Below are 18,074 nucleotides of genomic sequence, written 5' to 3'. Positions count from 1 at the left end.
ACTTGACGTTTCAAATGTCAATTGTAAATACGACCAATCAAATAAAAGCAATGAATTAATTATCCTTGTTTAGACCATAAATTGAACCCTAGCTGAGAGAGACAGAAAAGTTACATAAACAAGATTACTGAAGTAAAAATGACAGATTACTTTTTTATCTTTGTCTTACTTGTAAAAATTGCAGCAAAAAGTAACAAAAACAGCTAATAAATGAACATATGGCTTTGCTAAAAGTGTCAACGTTGTCAATTCAACTTTCAACGTCAATTTTTAACTCGCCATTAGGCGACGCCATTTTAGTTTGTAAATTGTAAACTGAAAATCAAAAAAAATTATGCTTGTCCATTTTAGACCACTTTTTAACATTTTTTGTATTAAAAATTAGTGTATTGGGAATAAATTTTTAGTAAACACACTGTTTATAGCCGGTAATGTAATTGTCGATAGTGGACCTGTAATATTTCAGCTGTAGAAGGGCAAATAAGCCCTACCACATATTGTTTATAACTTTTTTAAATTATATGCTGTCTAGGAAAAAATAAAGATGGTTCGTGGTAAGTCCTTAAATGTGATGTAATATACGTTAATGGTTTAAAGTTTTAATCAGGATGTGTTAAATAAATAGAATTTTGGCTTTAGTTTATCAAATAAGCCCCCATAAGAACTTGAGATTAAGGTTTATATTAGCCATTTAAAAACTATACCTAATTTAATAATAATAATAATTTGTTTTAGTACTGTTGCTAAACATTTTATGTTCTAAAGCATGAATAAGTAGCTTGATTGGGACTTTCAAAATGGTTAAACTGAAAAAATTCTTGAGAAAGTCATTTTAGTATTTTCTATCCTTGTACCTTGTATATAACACAAATTCTAATGGTTTCAGGGAGCCATATCTCTTTTATGTAATCTTAATGACCTATGATTAAGTTTCAAAATGAAGAGTGAGAAACAAGTAACTGTGTTAGACAATAAATTTGAAATTCGGATGCTCAACCTACTGTTATTACCTATAGAAACAATATTGAGGATTTATAAAGATTTGTAGGTTAATTTAGATGGTAGTTGGAATGCATTTTGTCTTTCTCATTCTGTGTATTTTCATTTTCCTAGAGTAGCAATTATCCAAGTTACACAGTAGCTGCTATATGCTACACTTTCCTCCAATTAAGATAAGAGTATTTAACATCCCCCATACTAACACAAGAATTTGGAAGTAGAAACACTAACCCAATATTTAAAAAAATAACTGCTTCATAGTGGTAGTTTTTAGAGCTACCTGTACAATTAAAATTTATTTAACATATACTCTTCTTACACTTGACACCAATAATCGCAAACATACAATCACTTAAGGTTTCTCATTTAGTAAATCCTGCAGACTTCTTTTTTGTAACTTGTTCAGTTGAGCCTCTGAAGGTAGAACCTCAAGGAGATAACCTCCCTCATTTGTGTTTAAAATTTTTGACTGACGCTCATGTGCATAGGGCCCTGAGGCTCCTGTAAAACCAAATTGTATACTGAATTTTTTTTTTTGTTGCCTTACTTTGAGAATTCATGCTGGCCTTAATCCTGGCTAAAAGTATTTTTTTTGTTTCCTCTTCTGTTGTAGATCCAATTGTGGCTGCTTGCAACATACCAGATGATGGTCCTCTACTTTCAACATCTTCATCTTCAAAATTTTGATTTCCTTCATATGCCTAGACCAGAAATTACTAATGTACCAGACTTGTATTTAACTGACTTACATTGTAATAGTTTTGAGGTTTTTTATGTGTAGGGGGGACAAACACTTCATTTTCTGTCATGTAATTAGATAATACTAAATCTGAAGATCCTATGTTGCTTTCAGCTGGTGCAGTAGCTTGCTGGCTGTTTTCTGATGTGCCTATTGATGAAAGTCTAATAAAATTAATTAGGGTATACATGTTTGGAAGTCACTACCATCAATCATTGAAGGTGGAGGAATAGTTTCTACTTTTTGGCCCCATTTAAAGGTGTCTTTACTTGAACCAGAACCTTGTTTAACTATTATTGACCTGTTTTTGGTAGGGGATGAACTTCTGGATGAGTCAGACACTTGTGAAGATTCACTACTTCTCTTTTGATCTTTTGTAGGAATTTCTGGTGTATAACTACAAGGACATTCATTTGGAGCACATTTGCTACAAATTTCAATTCTTTTTTGTTAACCATTAATAACTAATAATGTTCATACTCAGGGGATCCAGTTGGTTTAACATATAACATTTGTACTTCATCACCTTCAGGCCCTGAACTGGTGCCTGTCTTTTTATTCATCAAATCATCCAGCTCCTGTTGACTTTTTTCAACAATTTGCTTTAACTTATTGGAACTATCCACTAATTTTGCGTAGTGTGCAGTTATCTCCTCCAATGTCTTGTCATAGTTGTTTTTTGCTTTGATTCGCATTGACAGGCTTTTATTGATCTACAGATAGTTTTGCATTAATAATTTTATACTCACATTGGTTAATATGCATACAAGACATAATTTGTAAGTCAGGCGTTCAATTTCAGCCTCCACTTTTTTCCTTTCTTCATACTGCTTCTGTATAATGTGTTCTAGAGTTTTGCGTTCTTCCTCGATGTCACATATGTACTTAACTATGTCGTGATTATTGGTAGTCAGTTCCTGGCCAGTTTTTCCAATACAATCCATGTTTATCACACTTTAGTAAAATTTTGACTTATTTTGTATTTGTGTCACATTGATTAGTTTGTCAGTGTATACAGGATGGTGTCGCGTAACGGAATCTAGCGATAGCTTTTCTACACAAAACTGAATTTTCTTCCAATGATTTTAATGCAAACTTCCGTAAATTACAAAGTTAAAAGTCAAAATCTAACAACCTTCAAAGTCTACGAGTCCTACCTAGATCAAGGTGTACATACTTTTTTGTGAATGTGAAATGATCAATCATATAAAATAACAAGATCTACACATATTTGGGATCTAACAGATGGGTCAAATTGGTTACTCAAGTTAGTTAAATGAAGAATGTCTTTTAGGAAATTTTATAAATAAAATATTTTGCTTTGGCTATTTTTTGCCGTTTCCCGGAAGATTGGGCTATAGTTGTTAAACTGGACACCCTTTATTCAATCCAGTTTTGAGAAGAATACATTATTAGGACATTTTTTACTTAGTATGACGCATTATGGAATTTCTACCGTCATTGGGTTAATTTTTAAATAAAAAATTTTGAAACCAGATTTTTTGGCCACCCAACCTAACTGATCTTATATCTCCAAAAATAAACAGAACACATCTAGTAATTTAGTTACATACAGAGTGTTTTTCAGCAACAGTCACTGCCCCTGCAACCCCAATACAAACGAGAAGGCAGAAGCTGTTAGGAATGACCGGCTCTCCGCCTACACCCCATAGAATTGAACTATGTAGTGACTCAAATGAGAATGATTGCAAAAAGTCACTTACCTGTAAACCACCAGCTGCTAAAGCGAGAAAAAAGTACCTAAACTTAAATTTTAGTACTGATCAGTTGTTTTAAAAACAATATTTTAGGATACTGGACAACCACATTGTGAATGGTAATTTAAAGCCTGAAATTAAAGAAACTATAAAAAGTCAGAATAACAATAAACTTAATGGACAACAAAAACTCACAGGTCCATAGACAACTAGTAAAATGGAAGCAGGATTTGCATTAATTAATGCTTTGTAGAATTTTTCCCGGTTAGACGATCTGTTAGGAAAACCAAAGCCATAGTACTGGAAGAACAACAGTTAGCGTTGGAGAAGCTTGTACGAAGTGAAGTTGAAGACGGTTTGGAGGTGTACAATTCCCCACTAAATTAGCAAAATTCGAGAAATCAACTTTGATGACTTTTTAGGTCAGATTGTTTAAAGATAAAGGTAGGGGCGTTGTAGCCTCTAAAGATTTTACTAAAGGGCAATTTGTGGTGGAGTACAGTGGGGATTTAATTGATATAGTTGAAGCCAAAGTACGTGAGGAATTGTATGCCCAAAACGAGAACGCTGGCTGTTATATGTATTACTTTAAGCATAACGATATCCAGTATTGGTGAGTAGTTTTTTTTTCTCACAAATTCCATTTTAATTGAAATGATTTAGCATTGATGCGACAAAAGAAACGGGAAGGTTGGGGAGGTTGGTTAACCACTCACGATCTAACCCAAACCTTGTAACGAAAACCATTTTGGTTGACAAAAAACCCAGGCTTGTTTTGATTGCTAAAGATGACATCAAAAGAGGAGAGGAGGTAAGTGATTGTCAATTTTCCAATAAACAGTTCAATTAAGAGTTGTTTTAGGTTTTGTACGATTACGGGGATCGATCTAAAGAATCTTTACAACATCACCCTTGGTTGGCTTATTAAAATATTTAGATATGTTGTACCTGTATATTTAAAGATTGTAGATTTGTTAGACTTTGATACTGCGCGACCGCTACTATAAGAAAATCTTTCTAGGAAAGATTTATATTTAATCAACTTGTTGTCAGTTTACGATTTTTATTAATTAAGGTGGCAGTTGTTTTCTATTTTTCACTTGCATTTTGTGGCTGTCACTATCCAGTTTACTCAATTATTTTCACGTGAACATCGGTTTTGATGTTTGTATTCGAATATAACAGTTTTTCATCTTAATCAAGTTTTTGTGAAACTCCTTTTATGTTGTCCTTGTGATTCTGTAAGTTGAAATGAAACAAAAACACTAATTAAGTGCAAGGTTGCTTGTTTGCCAAACGTTTCTAAAAAAACTGCAATACCATCATTTTTGTAAGAATTATTTTCGCTTTTATGATTTCTTGTGTTTATCTCAACATGTTGAACGTTGGTGCTCTTTGTACTGGATATAAGGCTTAATTATGAAATACTTAGAAAAAATATTGTGGAACTAAAGGGTAGGTAACTTAGGCGGGAAAAGAGCATGTGTGTTAGAATAACACCGGTTTCTGTCGATTGCTAGAATTTCGTCTTAACTGAATTAACTCAAAGATTAAGCAGATTGAAACACTGTAGAAAAACATTAACGATATTAAGCACTGTATTCTTCAAAATCCATATCCCTGAGAAGTTTTGTAGAAACATCAAAACAGTTGCCACGCATTATTGATTATTTCGGTGAAACCCTGCAAGAGTTACAGTTTCCTGTAAACGATGTTAAAGGGGGGGAACAATGTGGGGAAAACGCGTTTCTTTTGCCAACTCCCGCCCCCTATCAACTTATTAATGGAAACTGACCTACGTTAGATCGCCACTAGGCCGGATTTGCGCCCGCGCGAAGCGCCAGCGTGACGTCACGCGCGTCAATATCGAAAACCTAGTTCGGGGCCGCTGTTTTCCCCTTAAACCTATAAGTTCCCGTTTTCCGCGACGATTTTTATTTTCCCACGTTAACGGTCCAGTTTAAGAGTGCAAAATGTAAGTAAAAGTCAGTTTAACGAATTTGTTTGGTGTGTGGTTGCGTTTTTTTTTATCTCTCAGGGTGAAATACCGCCCTTGTGGTGTGAGTTTTCTTAATCCTGAAATTAGGGCGGTGATTGAAGGTGGTGGTTTTCCTCATGAAATGTAAAACACTTTTTTTAGGTCAAATTGCTGCTGTTGTCTATTGTTTTTGCGGTGTAAGTTGCTACTTTCAGTAAGCATAAAAAGATTCAAAACAAATTAAACAATTATATCGATTTAGTTCAGCAGGACGTGTATCCTGGAACTTTGTAGTGGGTGGAGGAACAACAACCACCTAATCAACAATTTATGAACTTATTATATCCATATTATTTAAATCACTCTCTTACATAGATAAATAAACTAATAATTTACACCCGAAAACGCTGATTGCTGCAATTTTCAAACTAAATTAACTAAGAACGTTGAAAACCCTTTATGTAAATGACTGGAAGTTTTCCCCATACCATTTAATTTATTAACAGCCTATTACTGAACATTTTCTACTTTAGGCTTACTTTTTTTGTAAAATCCAAAATTGATTCAGATTGAAATGATTGAGATTGCACAAGCGCATTGAGTGGCCAAAGTTCAACCTCCGGCCTAATCTGTAACTATCGGATATTCCTTATTTTGTCGGCGATATTATTTTTCAAGGGTTTTCCATGATTAGCCGGCATTTATTTGCGTCTGAAGGGTATTTTTAGGCGTTTGTTTACCCTTAAAGACGTAAGTTGGATAAACAGGGGTGGAGCGCTGATAAGAACAAAATTGATGGCATGCAATTATTTGTTTTAATGAAGAGATTATTACTGTAGATTGTGTGGGTTAGACACATAAACTATTTTTTTTAAACTTCCTTGAAAATATAGTAGAACAAGAAAGGTTTAAAGTAAGTGGTGTAGGAAACACCTATTTGAGACAGACAATTTTTTACTTACATACATTTTGATGCAATTTGTTTTTTCATTTTGCTTTAGGAACACATTTTTCAGTATGTTGTTCTCTTTCCATAAAATAATAAAGATGTACCCCCGCGACCCGTCATCCTGCCGAAATTATCCTTGCTTTTTCTTACTTACAGTTTTACATTTAGAGCTAACTTTTAGCCCAGTTGACTAGTGCTGTTTTGTGATTATGTAAATTTTTTTGCTATATTTGCCTTTTTAAACTAAAAAGAAATATATTTAGAGTCATTCTAGAATATCGGCAGTTCTTCCGAAGTAATTTGTTGAAATATATTGTCAAGGAAAAGATCTACTCATGTTTACAACAAAATTTGACGCATGATATAAATTATCAAACAATTTGCGAAATATGCAGTTGAAAAACTATTTATATTGCCAGCAAAATTGCATTTAGAAAATTAACAAATCAAATTACTTAAAATTAGTAAAAAATGCAAGTACAAATACTTGTATTGCTCAAACTTGCATAGAATAACATTTAAAATAAATTTTTATGGCGCATTTGATTGTCATATGTAATTTTATTTAGCAAACTTCTTCCATTTTGGAGCATTCACAGTATTAAAGATTTTTAAATAAAATATTTAAGTATTGTTAACAAGTCCATTAAAATCGACCCTTATCTTTCAACTAAAACCATAAATTGTCTTTATCGTCCAATTAATGGTAAAGTTATGCCTGGATTGTCTGGTAAGTTTCAAAATTTTTATTTATGACGTTTTTATCGGAAAGTGAGGGAAACCCTTACACCATATAATCAATTGGTCCATACACATTCTTGAAATAAGTCAATCTTATTATTTTCTATCAATTTCATAACTTTTAATGTCAAATTTATATCAGAGATCTGTCAATTTCATCAAAAAAAAGTCAATTTTATCATTTTCAACTACCAATTTTATAATCTCCAATATCAAATTTATATCCAAAATCTGTCAATATCATCAATAGAAAATTAGTAAACTTTATGATTTTTAGGTACTAAATCAATAATTTTACAACGATTTTATCATCTGGCGCTGACAAGCTTGTGAACATTAATTTAAATTTTATTAATAAATAAGAAAATTTCATTATTTTTAATGTCAAATTTATATCAGACATTTGTCATTTCTAGTAGGAAATAAATCAATTTCATAATTTTAAGGTCCTAAATCGAATAATTTGAAAGTAATTTCATCAAAAAGTGTCGATTTTATCATTTTGCACTCTCAAGCTTAGGAAAAAAAAATATTTTTTTTGTAATTTGGTAAATTTCATCATTTTTTATTTTTCTGGGTACACTATATTCCCAAAAGTAAACTGTTTGAGTGCAGTGTTTATAAACTTGTGCACTAATTATAAATCACTGTATGTATCTATACTACAGGATACTATGTTATTTATACTACAATTAAGTGAAATAAGTACAAAAAAAGAACTTTAAAATTTTTAATTTTTCAAAAAAAAAATAAAGAATGTTTACGTTTTACTTTTTTACTAATTTTTTAAATGCAATGTCTCATCCATAGACTGACTTGGAAGATTTGTGTTAAAATTACATTTTATGAAAAACTTTGTAATGTAGAATCTCTTAAATTCGAAGGTCGGCGGGTGACACTTTAGGAACGGGCGGAGCAGGGGCGGGTGGAGATGACAGCATCGTGGGCGGCCCCAGGACGCCCCAGCAGATCGCCGCCCAGAAGCGACTGCAGCAGACTCAGGCCCAAGTAGACGAGGTGGTAGATATTATGAAAACTAACGTGGAAAAAGTACTCGAAAGGGATCAGAAGTTGTCGGAACTGGACGATAGGGCTGGTAAAACTTCATAAATTTACTACCACCATTTTTCTGAGGACACTCTTTATAATGCTTGCAGATGCCCTGCAACAGGGTGCTTCACAGTTTGAACAGCAGGCGGGAAAACTTAAAAGAAAATTTTGGCTACAGAATTTAAAGGTAAGTAATTTACACTGATTGACAACAATTTTTGTTTAAAAGTAAACAGTAAAATTTCAAAATACTATATGAATTTACTAATTTTGATTTTCTTTTCTTAGATGATGATTATAATGGGCGTAATTGGCTTGGTAATTTTAATCATTATTATCAGTAAGTATTCTTATTATTAGCAAATAAGCATAGATCATCCAAATATTTACATGCACAGGATGATTAAACAACAATAATTTTTTTCTCTAGTGAACTTCATGTAACTGTCATTCACGCGTCCGGGTGCGATATTCGGTAATTAAACATGTCCCTGTATATTTGTGGTATCCTCTCTGTTTTAAAGGGGTGTCAAAGCTTGAACCAGCAAAATCTTTTACCCCCCTTGTAAAATGCTTTATCTGTCTTTCTGTGTGTAGGTCTTCTTACATTCATGAACTTTTGATAGTTTTTCACCACCACTGTTTTTCTATCTAGTGTTTTTTCTTTAGTCACCATTTTAGAGGCGGTCCTAATAGATATTTGCATGAGTGTGGGGTTTTTTAGAGTGTAGACGAGTTGGGAGCATGACCGACAAAGAAATCAGTACAACTATTGGCTTTTTTTATATACAGTGTGACCCATTTAGAATGGAAACACCCCTATAAAATTTTAGGTTATTAACCGATTTCAATGATTTTTTTTTGAAATAATTAGGAATGAAATGTCTATTACGGGAGAAAATTTTAAATATTTATTTCAGTTTTCAGGTCATATTACGATACTTTTTCTTGATAGAAAATGGAGAATTTTTATTAGCGATTTTTTTATTGAAAAAATTACTACGCCACTGGATCTATAGTGCTTTCAAATAGCTGTGACCAAATTTTTATTTTTTTTTTTGATTTTTTTTTTAGATTTTTTTTTTATTTTATTTTTTTTTGATTTTTTTTTTAATATTTTTTTTTTTTATAGAAATTAATCAATTAATAATTAATAATAAACGAGTAAACAGTAACACCATTTCTATGGCAACAGTTGATGCAGGGTGTTTTTTTGTGACCGTTAGCTTAGAGGATTTTTGAATTTTAATTTGTCATAACTTTGTTATTAATGAATGGATTTTCATGAAATTTTGGTCACAGCTATTTGAAAGCACTATAGATCCAGTGGCGTAGTAATTTTTTCAATAAAAAAATCGCTAATAAAAATTCTCCATTTTCTATCAAGAAAAAGTATCGTAATATGACCTGAAAACTGAAATAAATATTTAAAATTTTCTCCCGTAATAGACATTTCATTCCTAATTATTTCAAAAAAAAAATCATTGAAATCGGTTAATAACCTAAAATTTTATAGGGGTGTTTCCATTCTAAATGGGTCACACTGTAGATAATTAAGTTTGTAAATAAATTAAAAGAGTGAATTGCTAGCTAAATCAACTGCATTGAATTGAAATTTTTACTGAAAATTTGAAATAGTGTTGGTTAACTCTAGAATACAAACATAAAAGTGACCTTAACAATAGTTTTTTCAGAGTCAAAATTCAACAAATCAAGATTTGTAAAACAGGATAAAATATTTCAAGAAATCTACATTATGGGAATTACCATTATATGAGCTTACCATACTTACATGGATGTTTTAAGAAATCTAAAATAATAATAAAAAATTAAATTTTTAGGCTAGAACTTAATAGATTAGATCTAGCTTGATATAATGTGAAATTGATTAGGACTTTAAAAATCAGATAAAACCATACAGTTCCGTATTTTAAAATGCATAGTGTTGCAGACTTAAAGTCTAAACGAATAATAGGAACATTTTATTTTAATAGTTTAGTTTAATATTAGTTTTTGCTTATGTTCTGTAAATTATTTGATTGCTTTGTTTTTAAAACTTGAAAATGCTCCAAGACGTCAAATAATATACATATAATAATTCTACGTACAAGGTTAGTTAGTTTTCGTTTTTCTAATATTTATATAGCTCTTGGCTACAGTTTTTGGGATATTTACCTCAAATTTGGTAAGCAACAAACTATGCCAAATAATGTTATTTTTATTTACAGTGTTAAAAACTGAAAAATTTAATACTTTGTATCTTCGAACGGGGCATTGCCATATAAAGCGAACATACAGGGTTGTTCAAAAAACTTATCTGAAAATTGTGTATAATCAAAAGTCTACAATTTAAAAATAGTTGCGACTATGCAGGGTGTTATTTCAAAGGGAGCACCCTGTATTTTTATTTGGTTTCAGTTTTTCCGATGTTGCCAACTTACTTAACAAAATCTATAAATTAGGGACAAGAACCCCTTTTTTGGAAATTATCTTTCAGAATTAAAACTTCTTTAGTTGATTGGGCTAGCTTCTTAGAAAGTGCGCATGAGCATGATCTTGTGGTGTATGTACAAAATTAAAAACAAATCAAAATTGTTAAAATTTTCTCTTGCAGTTTGAATTGGCAAAACAGTCGACATTATCTAAAATGCAAACATGCACATACACACGGACTGTCATCTCATATTACAATATTATGTAATGCCACGGGATGGTAATTTCAGTTTATTACTAAAACATTGAGCGTCGAATCCTGAACCTAGTGAGAACATCGAAACCTCCCTTAATTTTTTAATTAAATTGGTTTATATAGTGTTTAATACGTAAAACTGTGTTGGGTTTAGCAAGACATGACAAAATTGCATCAATTTCATTGTAAAAAAGACACGCATTTCAATATATTAAATGTATAATGAATCAATAACGTGTGTGTCATACATTTGAACTGGATTAGCTTTTCTCTGTATAACGATAGGATGCTTGGTCAGATATAATTAGTCATAGAGATTACATATTTATATAGACGGTGTTAATAAGGTCATTTTTGGTATTAAAAATTTCAAAAAAATGTAGAAGTACGCTTCTAATGTTAAGCTTCATCTACTTTGAAATTTTACATTCACACCCTTTAAGAAAATCGAAGGGCAGTAATGTATAATAAAAAGGTTTTGTTATTATTAGATACTTTGAAAGATCACAGAAGACCTTCATTTTTTAATTCAGAGTTTTTTTTTTTTCGTTTCCTGAAGTCCTGTAAGGTCTGTTGTATATTATTGTAATAGTCTTTATTAAATAAGTTTTCTATCTGTTAGTTCAAAAAACTATTCCTTAGTGTCCTTAGTCAATAATAATGTATAAATATATAAGTATACATAATATCTCAATAGTTTCTTTACTGTAAAATTTAGGTGAACTTTAATAATACTAGTATTAGTTAAAATATGCTACCTGCCAACCATTTGGAAGAGGAGAGTGGAACAGGTAAACTTACGACACCATCAGTAACATTTCCGTAACTGTTCAGCATGACATTTTTACGTGATTTTCCTAAACACGAAAGTTTTATGCTTGAGATCATAATACATTTACTGCATTATCACCCCATCATAACACAGAAAGACAGACAGCAGACACCATAATGTTAAAATGAAACTGAACAGAGTAACACTACTGGAGGAATTAGTGATATTTTATAGTGATCAATTTTATTGTTACTGGTAACAGTGTGTAGTTAATTAAATTTATTCCAGTGAAATTTATGCCGGATGAAAAGCCAGCAGTGCAAGCTATTCCCCCAGGATATATTCCAGCAGCTCCACCTGTTGAAACTCCAGTTCAAGCAGCTCCAGCAGCAGATGCTGCCAAAGCAGGCAAATCTTAAATTGTGTTTTGACTCTTTGATTGTGTAACGATAATAAAGGGAATTTCCGTTTCAAACGCTGTCTTAGTTGCTATAAAGTGTGTATAAATAACGTTTCAGAAAGATTTAAAAAAATGTTGTGTTCCTAAAAGAAAACAGAAGTTTAAACTTGATTAATAAGCACAAAAATACTCAAAAGTGATTTCAAATAAACTAACGAAAAAAGCTTTATAAGATCATGTTTCATCAAGAGTAGTGACTCTTAGTATTGAGTTTTAGCTGTAATATTTATAATATTATGTAATTTTTGGCCTAAGTCAGTTTAACTTACTACACGGATGGCAAAATAACTTATCATTTGCAAATTCTATGACATTATAAAGTATTCAAATTGCATAATAATTGTAATATAGTTACCTAGTTGGTTAAGTGTATCTATATAGTTCCAAGTAAATAACGTAAACCATTTTATGTCTATATTATATTATTTAAAAAATATACATTATAATAAACTCAATCTCATCACCTTTTAATATTTTTTTGTTTCCTGTTCAGGCTATGTTCGTACTGTAATTTGGCCCAAATACCTTTGCACATTCTGACTAGCCTTTCATCTACAACCAGTTGGTTTGTAACTGCCTGATACTCCCTCCTGATTATGTTCATAGCCGTTTTGAACTTTTTCTTCTGGATTAAGCTTAAACTAAGGTACAGTCTACATCTGGCCTGCATATTTGGATCACCTAAAAATGTTTGTTTACTTTATTATGCAAAATTGATTGAATATTTTAAATTACAAACAAATTCTGGATATTTATTAAACAAATTGGCCTATTTTTTAAACTATTGCTTAAGTACTTATTTCAATTATGATATCTCTAAAATGCAGCCAACAAGAACTATTAAAGATGGAACATGTATAAAGGCTCTCAAAGAGATGATCAGCTTTCCAAAACATTACCAAGAAACTTTTATGACAAAAAAACGTGCAAATTATCTCATTAGTGCTTCTAATACCTGGCAAAATTGAGAGTTTATTGAGATTAGATGTTTCTTTTGGGAAAAATGATTCTAGACCTCTCTGGCACTACTACAAGTATCTTTAAAGCTTTTCAAAATGTTTAGAGGTACGACATTTTGGGAGTTATTCTAGAAGCCTCTGGCAACTTTATAATGATTATTCATACAAAGGCCTGTAACAGTTCTAAAGTGACTCTAGTGAAATTTAGCAATATCAAGAGAAGCTTGGAGATTTGAAGAGTTATAGGGGCTTCTGGAAATTTAAAAGAGGCCTCTAGTAACTTTATAATGATTTCATACAAAAGCCTGTAACAGTTTTAAAGTGACTAGGAAAATTTGGCAATATCAATAGATTTTTGGAGGCTTGAATAGTTTTAGGGGCTTCTGGCAATTTTAAAAACAATTCTAGAGGCCTCTGGCATTACTACAAGTTTCTTTAAAGCTTTTCAAAATGTTTAGAGCTATGCTGCCCTTTTGGGAGTTATTCTAGAAGCCTCTGGGAACTTTATGATTATTGTATACTATATAAAGTTCTGAAAATGTTCTAAAGTGACTCTTGTGTAGATTCTTGGAAGTTTAAGTAGTTTTTGTGACGTTTGGCAATTTTTAACAATATTTCTAGGGCCATCTTGGATTTATGATAGATTCTTGAGTGGTTTACAAGGTAATTAAAGGCCTCTGGCAAATGAATATTTTTATTAATTATGAAAATTCATTTTACACTCTGACAACAATGCAACCTTTTTGTGCCTATGATGTCTTCCTAGTTCTCTTTGAATTTTGGTATATTAGATTGAAATTATGTTGTCAAACTGGGGATTAAACTCCATATAGTAACATACCTAAGCGAAAAGCCAACTGCAACTGTTGAATGGAAATTTTGCCTGCAGTTTCTGCACAATTTTCAAAATAATCCCCTAAAGCTGAAAAGGCTCCACCTAAAGTGGACAGCCAACTGAATGCATGGTCCACCTCACAGCGTTCTTTTACCATTCGGTACAGTCTCTCATTCCTGGTTGAGTCAAACAGGCATTACCACCATCAAAATGAAAATACATAAGCAAACTGCACTTACCAGTTGTAATCAATTAAATCTTTACTAGTAGGAGTGAGTATCAGTAAATCAGGTCCTTGATTTAACAAAGTGGTTTGTACAACTTTCAGGCGGTAAAAAGCACTAAAGTGCAATTCTTTGACTAGATAATTAATGAAAACACAGTCAAGCTTAAGAGCCTTCCATTTTTTCTTTTTAGGTCTCTTAATTGCTGGTCTAGTTAAGCTATGTATACTTTGGGGATTGAACTCAATTGTATCATAATAGCACAACTCTGGTGTGATGATTTTCCAAATAACTGTTTCCATTATATGAACCTTACCATTTAATTATAGTTTTTTCTGGTTTTGAACACTAACAGCAATTTGTTTATACAAATTAAACTTAATTATTGTTTTTATTTATATTTTTTAAGCCGCAAACTGATCTACTAATTGTGAGGTTATAATCTCTTTTCTGTGGTGTAATTTCATTTGATATTTTTCAATGTTGCCAAGTCGACCTAAGTACCACAACTTCGCTGCGGAAGATTTAAATAGAAATTTGAAATGGCCTGTTCTTACTAAGTAAAAATGGGTGATTCTTTGATCTTTTCTCAATGACTCATTAAACAGGTTTATACTATATTTGCTCCTAAAAGTAGAAACTATTCGGTTGAACTGGCATCGATGCTTATTATGCTAGTACAGTTGACAGCTATCAATCAACAATAAACAGCATGACATCAAGTTAGGCCAACATAATTACATTAGAAACTAGAAGAATAAATTAAAAGTGATTAGATGTGATTTTTATGGTCAAGCTTATTAGGCTAGAGTACTGGAATTGTGTTTTTTACATGTTCTTCCTCCTTCGGAAACCTTTTGTGTTAAGAAAGTTTTCAAAAGCGCTTAAATATGCCGTCTGCTATATTCAGTTAAACGTCAAATGTCTGTCAAATTTTCGTACCGTTATGTTGGTGCTCATGTATTTTGGCTTAGAAGTAATGCGTTTTGATTGTGAATGTCCTATTTTCGAGTTAAAATTATTAGTTTTTAAACGGTAATCGTGATTCTGATGTTAATTAAACGTTGCTAAAGTGTGTCTAACGTTTGTCGAAATTACCGCGCCGCCAAATTATCTAGTATAAGTGGGTGAAACTAGTGTTTTTGTGTGAGGACGCCATTTTTGTGTTATAACTGTCACCAGTAGCTGAAAAGTTGGTGTCAGAGGATAAAAACAGTAAATAATTATTATTTGCGCTTTTTTTTGTTTCTTATTTGGTAAGGAATTAAGGGGCTTCACAGTAATTGCCCTAATCCGGCAAAGGCTTAAATGCACAGTTACTTTGCTGGTACAAATAATGCCCCAACAATTGAAAATAAACAATATGGACACATGAAGACCTACTTATGGAGGGTGAACTTTAGGGGGATTTCTAGAAAGCATGTAAATGGAAAAGCCCAACCATAAGATTATGATGCACAAAGACAAGTCAAATAAAAGGCTTATAAGTGAGCTAAACAGTTACATTACCTGCAAATTATGCAAAGGTTATTTTATTGATGCCACTACCATAATTGAGTGTTTACATACATGTAAGTCTTCTAACTCACTGTAAAGCAGTCCAGATTTCTTAATGGCAGTATTGTTACAGTTTGTCGAGGCTGCATAGTTAAATACTTGAAGACAAACAAATACTGTCCAATTTGTGATGTTCAAGTTCACAAGACCAAACCACTACTTAATATCAGGCATGACAAAACTTTACAAGACCTCGTCTACAAATTGGTTCCAAGATTGTATCACAGTAAGTTTGTGTAGTATTTACAGTAAATAGTGCTTAATTTGGGTTAATTAAAGATGAGGCAAAAAGGAGGAAGATTTTCTATGACACAAATCAAACTTCTAAGCCTTCAGTATCAGAGGAGAATATGGCATCATACTATGAATACATATTGTCTCCTGATGAAAATATTAATCTCACTTTAAATTATGATGGTTGTTCTACAACTCCAAGGTAAGTTAGGTGTTTGTAATTTAATTTCAATGTCATTCTTGTATGAATTATGATTAATCAATATTCTAAGCAAGGTATTTGTGCTACTTTGTAACTTTGTTATAGTTGTTTTTATTTATTTTCTACTGTAGATAAAATATCTAATATTTAGGTAGCTGAAAAAAGTAACATTGAGTTACTTTACATGATTTGAGTGTTTGTTGTACTAAAAGATTACTATGTTCCCATAACCTTGCAAATATTTGTTTTGCTGAAAATTATGCAAATTTAAATTTAAAAAACAGTTAAAAGTATATAGGTATATCTAGTAAAAATAGAAGCAGTATTTACAAATCTGTTGTCTGTTTTAACTTTGAAGCTTTAGACAAATTTTTGATAGGTTCAAAACTTAGTAAAAATTACTAGCATAGCATTTTCTTATACCTACATCCTACAATGCCAATAGAAAAAAATATGGCATTTTTTTATCACAATTTTAACCCAAAAAATAATGATTGATAATGGCAGAGCCTTGGGTAGAGCAATCATAGGAGATCATAGCTAATTTTCATAGATTTACATTACAGTTGCTTTTGTTCAAAAGTTGTCACTGCCACATTTTCCACTTTAAAAAGACTTTAAAGCTTTTTAACCAGTGGGTCACATTGTTGAAAATTATGTCAGCTTAACAACTATTTAGTAATGAGCTATCTGACTTGCTCTATCCATCCACCCCCACTAAAAAGTTCAAAAATATGTAGAGATAGTTGAACTCAACTCACAGCATTTTTTAAGTTGTACTTGCTTCAAAGCCAAGTCAAGGCGCGATAATCACTGTTGAGCAAATTAACATGTGTTAATATTATAAATAATAAATTAGAAAAAATTGCATTTAAGCAATCAAAAATTAGTGTTCTTTTTGCATTAATTTACACTTACTTTACAGTTCAAATATTTCTTTGCCTCTTAGTTTTTAACTGTTTTGGTTAATTTGTGCAGAACAATATTACCCATGGGTGTTCCTTGGTGAATGTGTCAATAAGCATTTCAGTCTGAAATCTGAACATAGAACACTGTATTTCCACTACTTTTCAGAAAGCCTGTGTAAAAAACTGAGATTTTAACGTTTTAATCTGTGGGAAATCTGAATCTACCAAATTTTGTGATATCTGCTAATTTTTGTTATGATAACTGCTAGCAGAATCTGACGCAGCACATTAAGTAGATTGATAATTTGTAAGTAATTGTGATGTAAGAAAGATAGAAAAATTGTCTAGCAGATTTAAGAATTAACTGCAATCAAACTCAATTGAATTTTTGATTTGTACTTGACTTTTAGGTGTTTAGGTTGCAACTTTATTAAAACATCTAATCAATATAAAAATACTTTTATAAAATTACAACTTAGCAGCAATATAAATGAAATCAGTGTTCATAAAACCTACTTATTGCTACACTAAATTAAAACTGAACTATAGGCACAACATCCACAGGTAGTTTATCCCGTCCTTTTAAATCTAGCAATTCAATAGCCACAAGGCATTTAATCACTTCACCCCCTACTTGGGCTACTAAATTACAGGCTGCATTTAATGTACCACCAGTGGCCAATAAATCGTCTACTATTAAAACTTTCTGCCCCGGTTTGATCACGTCGTCTTGTATTTCCACAGTGTCCTAAAGAGTTAAACATAATTCCCCTGGTTGTTAAAGTTTAAAAGTACCAACCTCTCCATATTCCAATGCGTATTTATAGCTGCGCACCTTCCCAGCAAGTTTTCCTTTCTTCCTTATGGGCACAAAAGGGATTTGCAGTTCCAATGCGATTATGGGTCCCAATAGAAAGCCGCGGGCGTCCAGTCCCACTACGCTCTGTATAGCCGGCTGAATTTCTTTAGCTCGCTTTATTAAGAGTTCTTTCAGTAGGGCGAAAATTGGGGGATTGTCGAGAACGCTGAATAAATCCCTAAAATGTGAAAACTACATGTA

General features: G+C 31.9%; 6 protein-coding genes across 9 annotated transcripts in view; 3 read left to right on the top strand and 3 right to left on the bottom strand.

Annotated features, from left to right (window-relative positions):
• The first annotated feature begins 280 nt into the window (after nt 1-280).
• LOC145725863 (histone-lysine N-methyltransferase Set8-like) lies at nt 281-4,654 on the top strand. Its single transcript, XM_081974774.1, has 7 exons — nt 281-554; nt 3,327-3,495; nt 3,550-3,653; nt 3,710-3,819; nt 3,879-4,069; nt 4,120-4,267; nt 4,319-4,654. Exons 1-7 carry the CDS (start codon nt 545-547, stop codon nt 4,382-4,384), a joined length of 798 nt encoding a protein of 265 aa, XP_081830900.1. The 5' UTR covers nt 281-544; the 3' UTR covers nt 4,385-4,654.
• LOC145725862 (uncharacterized) lies at nt 1,254-2,751 on the bottom strand. Its single transcript, XM_081974773.1, has 6 exons — nt 2,506-2,751; nt 2,219-2,451; nt 1,945-2,165; nt 1,749-1,888; nt 1,547-1,700; nt 1,254-1,500 (listed from the first exon to the last, which is right to left on the bottom strand). Exons 1-6 carry the CDS (start codon nt 2,680-2,682, stop codon nt 1,352-1,354), a joined length of 1,074 nt encoding a protein of 357 aa, XP_081830899.1. The 5' UTR covers nt 2,683-2,751; the 3' UTR covers nt 1,254-1,351.
• Nucleotides 4,655-5,275: 621 nt separating the features above from the next.
• On the top strand, nt 5,276-12,562 carry nSyb (neuronal Synaptobrevin). Its single transcript, XM_081974781.1, has 5 exons — nt 5,276-5,431; nt 8,009-8,220; nt 8,282-8,361; nt 8,463-8,514; nt 11,924-12,562. Coding segments are annotated over exons 1-5 (477 nt in total). The 5' UTR covers nt 5,276-5,429; the 3' UTR covers nt 12,055-12,562.
• LOC145725864 (uncharacterized protein F58A4.6) lies at nt 12,496-14,591 on the bottom strand. Its single transcript, XM_081974776.1, has 3 exons — nt 14,129-14,591; nt 13,896-14,065; nt 12,496-12,776 (listed from the first exon to the last, which is right to left on the bottom strand). Exons 1-3 carry the CDS (start codon nt 14,413-14,415, stop codon nt 12,556-12,558), a joined length of 678 nt encoding a protein of 225 aa, XP_081830902.1. The 5' UTR covers nt 14,416-14,591; the 3' UTR covers nt 12,496-12,555.
• Nucleotides 14,592-14,862: 271 nt separating this feature from the next.
• Nucleotides 14,863-18,074, top strand: part of LOC145725855 (uncharacterized) — a 19,638-nt gene continuing 16,426 nt past the window's right edge. For 2 of the 4 annotated variants that reach the window (XR_014177422.1, XM_081974754.1), the window contains exons 1-3: nt 14,863-15,684; nt 15,744-15,896; nt 15,950-16,106. Coding sequence is in view for 1 of the 4 variants with exons in the window: in XM_081974754.1 (XP_081830880.1) it covers nt 15,540-15,684; nt 15,744-15,896; nt 15,950-16,106 (455 nt within the window). In the remaining 3 variants the exon portion in view is untranslated. The remainder of the gene's footprint in view (nt 15,685-15,743; nt 15,897-15,949; nt 16,107-18,074) is intronic. The other 2 variants (XR_014177421.1, XR_014177420.1) reach the window with 2 other exon arrangements.
• Aprt (adenine phosphoribosyltransferase) overlaps nt 17,458-18,074 on the bottom strand; it is a 1,087-nt gene continuing 470 nt past the window's right edge. The window contains exons 2-3 of the mRNA XM_081974778.1: nt 17,814-18,051; nt 17,458-17,762 (exon numbers count right to left, since the gene is read on the bottom strand). Of these exons, the coding sequence (XP_081830904.1) occupies nt 17,547-17,762; nt 17,814-18,051 (454 nt within the window). The 3' untranslated portion in view covers nt 17,458-17,546. The remainder of the gene's footprint in view (nt 17,763-17,813; nt 18,052-18,074) is intronic.

This window comes from Ips typographus, linkage group LG3 (assembly GCF_016097725.1).
Source record: "Ips typographus isolate SLU linkage group LG3, UJ_Ityp_2.0, whole genome shotgun sequence".
Lineage (NCBI taxonomy): Eukaryota > Metazoa > Arthropoda > Insecta > Coleoptera > Curculionidae > Ips > Ips typographus.
Note: the sequence above shows the minus strand (reverse complement) of the source record. Positions and strands in the feature narration are given on the sequence as shown.

Excerpts from the sequence above, each read along its gene's own strand:
- nSyb (XM_081974781.1), top strand. Across the intron at positions 8,221-8,281 it reads GGAACTGGACGATAGGGCTG|ATGCCCTGCAACAGGGTGCT; the intron begins GTAAAACTTCAT and ends TAATGCTTGCAG. Across the intron at positions 8,515-11,923 it reads AATTTTAATCATTATTATCA|TGAAATTTATGCCGGATGAA; the intron begins GTAAGTATTCTT and ends AATTTATTCCAG.
- LOC145725864 (XM_081974776.1), bottom strand. The coding sequence starts at position 14,415 with ATGGAAACAGTTATTTGGAAAATCATCACACCAGAGTTGTGCTATTAT. Across the intron at positions 14,066-14,128 it reads GATTTAATTGATTACAACTG|GAATGAGAGACTGTACCGAA; the intron begins GTAAGTGCAGTT and ends TGACTCAACCAG. Across the intron at positions 12,777-13,895 it reads GCAGTTGGCTTTTCGCTTAG|GTGATCCAAATATGCAGGCC; the intron begins GTATGTTACTAT and ends AAACATTTTTAG.
- LOC145725862 (XM_081974773.1), bottom strand. The coding sequence starts at position 2,682 with ATGGATTGTATTGGAAAAACTGGCCAGGAACTGACTACCAATAATCAC. Across the intron at positions 2,452-2,505 it reads TGACTTACAAATTATGTCTT|ATCAATAAAAGCCTGTCAAT; the intron begins GTATGCATATTA and ends AACTATCTGTAG. Across the intron at positions 1,701-1,748 it reads AACCTCAAAACTATTACAAT|GCATATGAAGGAAATCAAAA; the intron begins GTAAGTCAGTTA and ends TTTCTGGTCTAG.
- LOC145725863 (XM_081974774.1), top strand. Across the intron at positions 4,070-4,119 it reads CATAACGATATCCAGTATTG|CATTGATGCGACAAAAGAAA; the intron begins GTGAGTAGTTTT and ends GAAATGATTTAG. Across the intron at positions 4,268-4,318 it reads ACATCAAAAGAGGAGAGGAG|GTTTTGTACGATTACGGGGA; the intron begins GTAAGTGATTGT and ends GAGTTGTTTTAG.